Source organism: Apodemus sylvaticus, chromosome 18 (genome assembly GCF_947179515.1).
Source record: "Apodemus sylvaticus chromosome 18, mApoSyl1.1, whole genome shotgun sequence".
NCBI classification, from domain to species: domain Eukaryota; kingdom Metazoa; phylum Chordata; class Mammalia; order Rodentia; family Muridae; genus Apodemus; species Apodemus sylvaticus.
The window spans coordinates 15,260,766-15,266,618 of record NC_067489.1 but is presented as its reverse complement, the minus strand read 5'-3'; the positions used below and the strand labels follow the sequence as shown (position 1 = coordinate 15,266,618).

The 5,853-nt window shown below is 39.7% G+C and overlaps 1 protein-coding gene across 1 annotated transcript; it reads left to right on the top strand.

Moving 5' to 3' along the window:
• The first annotated feature begins 1,011 nt into the window (after window positions 1-1,011).
• LOC127668925 (beta-defensin 38-like) lies at window positions 1,012-4,243 on the top strand. The gene is made up of 2 exons (XM_052162809.1): window positions 1,012-1,069; window positions 4,113-4,243. Exons 1-2 carry the CDS (start codon window positions 1,012-1,014, stop codon window positions 4,241-4,243), a joined length of 189 nt encoding a protein of 62 aa, XP_052018769.1.
• Window positions 4,244-5,853: the final 1,610 nt, after the last annotated feature.

Genomic DNA, 5,853 nt, shown 5'->3' with positions numbered 1-5,853 from the left:
AGAGTAAGAAAGAGTCTTAAGAAAAGTCACATAGTTTCTCACACAACCTAAAGTTAAGAGAAAGGTGAATGAAGTATTTTACACTACAAGACATAAAATAGCCAAAACCACAGTGTGGCCATGTTTCAATCCACGGTAAGAAGGTGTCTGATTTTGTAGTCACTGAGGACATTTATACTCAGGTACCAACAGCATTTCAATCTTAGTCATCTGTAATTATGGGTTGCTTTGGACAATATCAACACCTTGACACCTGAACTGGAAAAATAAGTACCCAATATGGGAATCAAAAATAAATATTTTTATATGTAAGTATTTTCATTTTGCAAGTTACCTAAACATCTGTAAAAACTGTTTAGTGCTGTCCCCAGAGGCTGAAAAACATAGAGAGCTGTGTGTCAGTGAAATCGTAGGGACATTGGCTGACAGAAACGGAGACAGGATCCAGGCTCCTGATTTACACCCTTCTTTTATTTGGCTCTGACCATGATTTAGAATGCTACATTCCTATCAAACTGTTGATATAAATGGACATTTTTCAAGGTCTGTTTTCCTCTAAAAGTTTGTGATATGTCCACCATATTTTTAAATTATGGCATTTAAGTCATAAAAATATGAGTCTGCGGAACACATTTCCCTCTGCTTTCTATCCATGTCCTGTACTGTAAAACCAACAGGGGACAAACGATGAGTGAAACCCAACCAAATGTGTAACTATAATAAGTTTAAATACATAGTTTTAAAAAGTTGTCTGAGTTTCCTATGGAGAATTTATGAGTCCTGTTTAGACAAGTGGCACTTAGCATTTTCAGTAGAAAAGCAAAAGCCCAGGCAGCAGAGACAGAATGCCCTCAGGATTTGAGTTTCCTCAGGATACATACTGAAGCTCAGCTATTGGACAGTTACTCTAGATTGCCACTCCTCCTAATGTCTCCTCTCAGAAGTTACTTATTCCTGACTCTCTTAGGCCAGCTCTGGCCTTGTCTTTAATCAGCTCCGTGTGCAGGAATCATGAAGATCTGCTTTCTGCTGCTGATCCTCTCTATGTATTTCTTCCAGATCAACCAAGGTAAGTACCAAGACCTGCTGAACTCCTGACCAGACCTGAGTACACTGGCTCAAAGAACTGGTGATAAATGAGTTTTGGGTCTGAGGAGCAATCAGCAGGAGAGAATTCCTAGGGTCAACACCCTGCAGCCAACAGCCATCAGGGACTTCATTCTGTGGCCCAGGTATCAGGGCAATGAGCTTGTCCGGAATGAAGAGCTAGAAATAGAAATTTCTCAAGATCTTCAACCACCATCTTGTCATGGTCATCTAGGAAATATTCTTTGTAGAAACCATTCTTTCTTATCCCCAGGAAAGCAGGTCTCACCAAGAAGCTAGATTTCTATCAAGAGTCAGGCACCTGCTCCTTTAGTGCCTTTCACAGGCCCATTTAACACATGACTGCAATACACGTGGCTAATGGGGAATATGAACTTGATGTTTTAGATTAGGTAAGTTCAAGACAGATGATGCATGTCTTGAAAGGTTGTTTGTATGAAGCAGAGACTTAGAATGAAGTACAAGTACTCTCATTTTATATTATTCCTCACAGTGTCCCTGTGAATAAAAGGAAGCCATATGACTATTTCTTGGATACAAAGTCTACTCTAATCACATAACTTATGTTCAGTAGGTCAAGAGCCCAATCCAAGGGATGAGGGATCAAGTGAACCATCATCACTGCATAGCAAAATCTTGAACTCCTAATATAACTGAATTACTTCACACAAAGACCATTGCTAATTCTTTCTTCTGATTAGCCCAGTCTAGTAAAGTTAAAAGCCAGAGTTTCATTCTACAGATTAGCAGAAGGAGATAATCAGCCAGAGGTATACTTAAGAAGAATGAGAATCAAAACAAGGGCAGGAGATTCCATCATGTTCCAGGCATTGCTTTTCTGGATTTTCTAATCTGTGAAGACAAGGGACACATTTGTCATCTGTTATATCAGGGAGGAATTGAGTGAACTGAGTTCTCAGTCTCTCCTTGGCTCTAAAATAGACCTATTCTATTAAACCTCTTCTGCTTAGCAATTGCCTTGGTTTATTTTTCTGATGTGATATGATAGTCTGAAAAAACAGCAAATGGAAAAGTTTATTTTATCTCCCAACTCAGTACATGATACACTGTGGCAGGGAAGTCAGGGCAATGGGAACTGAAGTAGGTAGTCACACTGTATCCACCTAATGGATACTGTTGTCTACTTGACACAATCTATAATGGCATGGGAAAAGAATATCAATTCGGGATTGTCTATGTTATCTATAGGTGATTGTCTTTGTTGCATTAACTGAAGTAAGAAGACCTGCCCATTAAAAATTGTCACCATCTCCAGGGTTTAGGGCCTGAACTTTAAAAGACTGCAGAAAGGGAACTAAGCAGTGGCATGCAAGTTCTCTATCTCCCTATCTATCTATCTATCAATCTATCCATCCATCTATCTATCCATCCATCTATCATCTAGCTATCCATCCATCTATCTACCTAGTATCTACCTATCTATCATCTATCTATTTATCTATCTATCATCTATCCACCATCTATCTATCTTGCTAATAGTAACTCTCCCAGTGTCTTACTCTCTCCCTTGCTTGCTCTCTCTCTCTCTCTCTCTCTCTCTCTCTCTCTCTCTCTCTCTCTCTCTCTCTCTCTCTCTCTCTCTCTCTCTCTGTGTGTCTCTCTCTGACTGTCCTCTCCTATTTCTTTGTCTCTCACTGTGTATGTATTCTGTCTGTCTGTCTGTCTGTCTGTCTGTCTGTCTGTCTCTCTCTTTTCTCTCTCCTCTCTTTTTTGATTGTGGCTATGACAACTAATTTCTTCAACTTCCTGCCACCTTAATATTTTTGTACTAATAAATTGTAACATGTAATTATGAACTAAGCCCTTTCTCTCATAAGTTGCTTTTTTCAGGATATTTTTCCATAGAAACTAAAAAAGAAACTTCAATAAGCCATAGTCCAAAATCAGAGAGCAACAAATGAGTACATTATTCCTCATTTTCTCCATTTATGTGATCCATGATGCCTGCCTGAGAATCGTCCCATGCACAGTTAAAATGGATTATCTCACACTGATTAACACAACCAAGATAATCTCAACAGACATAACGGAGGCCCTTTTTCCAAGTGACTCTTGAGACTCTGTCAAGCCAATAATTTAAAACAATTAAAATTTATCAACATTGAAGAGGAGAAACATATATACATAAATATGTATATATACAGATTAATGATGCCATTAAGAAAATCAAACTCAGCAATATGCTTTCAAAACTCGATCTCTATTGCTCATCCTAGTGCAAGTATTTCACCAGGGAACATAGAATACACGAAGCATCCTCTTAGAGTCAAGCCAGCATCCAACAGCTCCATAAAAGGAAACAAAATCTAGATATGGTAACCTCTGAAGGGTTTGATTAGGGATGATCATTATAGAGATCAATGTTAGATTTAGAGCATTGCTCTTTCAACAATCATACACAAGAAAAGACAGAACCCCCAAAATGTAGAGAAAAGCTATGATACAGAACTCAAAAAGATGGGTTTAATGTTAGGAAGTGAATGGGTTAAGCTCTGATGCATCTTTGAGGAAGTTCTGGGGTGGGAAAGTCAAGCTTCACTCCCTTTCCTCCCACCACCATAGTATCAAAATCCCACTGATGAGTTTGTGGTGATGAGAATTTTCTGCAGCCAGAGATCATGGTTCTTCCTTTAATCCCAACATCTAAGAGGATGAGTCAAAGCCATCCTGAACTACATAATGAATTCCAAGCCAGTGAGGCCTATAGAGTGATACCCTGCCTCGAAATGAATAGAAAATAAGTATTCTACATTTGTTTTCTAATATAAAAACCACAATCTATGTGGATATTTAGCTGTGGGAATCTCCCTGGTGTGTTAGTTCAAGACATCTCATATTTTATTACATGTCCAGGATACAAGTTATAAAATTATTTCTTTTGTATGTACTTTGTATTGAACTCTTATATGATCATCAGTATGCTAAATATGACCACAGTGATAGCCAAGAGACTAAGGTTTTCCTGTTCTTTTCTTTTCTAACAGCTTTTGGCCGTGATACAAAAGAATGTATCCAAAGAAAAGGTTTCTGTCACTACTTTGAATGTCCATGGTTGTATAATTTTGTTGGCACCTGTTATAAAGGAAAAGGCAAGTGTTGCCAAAAATGCTATTAGTATACTAGAAGTCACATAAACAATATGGAATCATTGCTTTAAAAAAATAAACACACTGAGGTGTTGCTTCTTTTTTCTAGATATTTCCTTTATTTATATTTGGAATGTTATCCATTTTCCTTGTTTCCCTTCCGAAAAACCCCCTATCCCATTCCCCCTCCCCATGCCCCACCCCCCACCCCCTACCCCCCAACCCCCATCCCCCACCTCCCCACCCCTGCTCACTAATAAACCCACTTCTGCTTCTCTGTCATGGAAATCCCCTGCACTAGGGCAACCAGCCTTTACAGGTCCAAGGGCCTCTCCTCTCATTGATGTCTGACAAGGCCATGCTCTGCTACATTTGTGGCTGGAGCCGTGGGTCCCTCCATGTGTACTCTTTGGATGGTGGTTTAGTTCCTGGAAACCTCTTGGAGGTATGGTTGGTTGATATTATAGTTCTTCTAATGAAGTTGCAAACCCCTAATTTCCTTCAGATCTTTATCTCCTCTATAGGGAAACCCATGCTAAGCCCAAAGGTTTTATGTAAGCATCTGCCTCTGTCTTTGTCAGGCTCAGACAGAGCGCCCCAGGAGACAGCTATATCAGACTCATGTCAGAAAGTACTTCTTGGCATCTACAATAGTGCCTGGGTTGGGTAACTGAATATGGGATGGATCCCCAGGTAGGGCAGTCTCTGAATAGCCTTTCCTTCAGTCTCTGTGTGAAACTTTGTATCTGTATTTACTCCAATGGGTACTTTGTTCCCCCATTCTAAGAAGGATCAAAGTATTCAAACTTTGGTCTCCTTCTTCTTTAGCATCATGTGGTCTGTGAATTTTATCTTGGGTATTCTGAGCTTTTGGGCTAATATCTACTTATCAGTGAGTGCATACCATATGTGTTCTTTTTTTTTTTTTTATTTCAAATGTTGCCCCCTTCCTCATCCCCCCTCCAAGAGTTCTTTTTTTTTTAATTTTTTTATTCGATATAATTTATTTACATTTCAAATGATTTCCCCTTTTCTAGCCCCCCCACTCTCCGAAAGTCCGGTAAGCCCCCTTCTCTTCCCCTGCCCTCCCACCCACCCCTTCCCACTTCCCCATTCTGGTTTTGCCGAATACTGCTTCACTGAGTCTTTCCAGAACCAGGGGCCACTCTTCCTTTCTTCTTGTACCTCATTTGATGTGTAGATTATGTTTTCGGTATTCCAGTTTTCTAGGTTAATAACCACTTATTAGTGAGTGCATACCATGATTCACCTTTTGAGTCAGGGTTACCTCACTTAGTATGATGTTCTCTAGCTCCATCCATTTGCCTAAGAATTTCATGAATTCATTGTTTCTAATGGCTGAATAGTACTCCATTGTGTAGACATACCACATTTTTTGCATCCACTCATCTGTTGAGGGATACCTGGGTTCTTTCCAGCATCTGGCAATTATAAATAGGGCTGCTATGAACATAGTAGAGCATGTATCGTTATTACATGGCGGGGAATCCTCTGGGTATATATATGCCCAGGAGTGATATAGCAGGATCTTCTGGAAGTGAGGTGCCCAGTTTTCTGAAGAACCGCCAGAATGATTTCCACAGTGGTTGTACCAATTTGCAACCCCACCAGCAGTGGA

What these genes read in the sequence shown, in the direction of transcription:
- LOC127668925 (XM_052162809.1), top strand. Translation starts at nt 1,012, where the DNA reads ATGAAGATCTGCTTTCTGCTGCTGATCCTCTCTATGTATTTCTTCCAG. An exon ending in TTTCTTCCAGATCAACCAAG is followed by an intron (nt 1,070 to 4,112) that starts GTAAGTACCAAG and finishes CTTTTCTAACAG; the next exon opens with CTTTTGGCCGTGATACAAAA.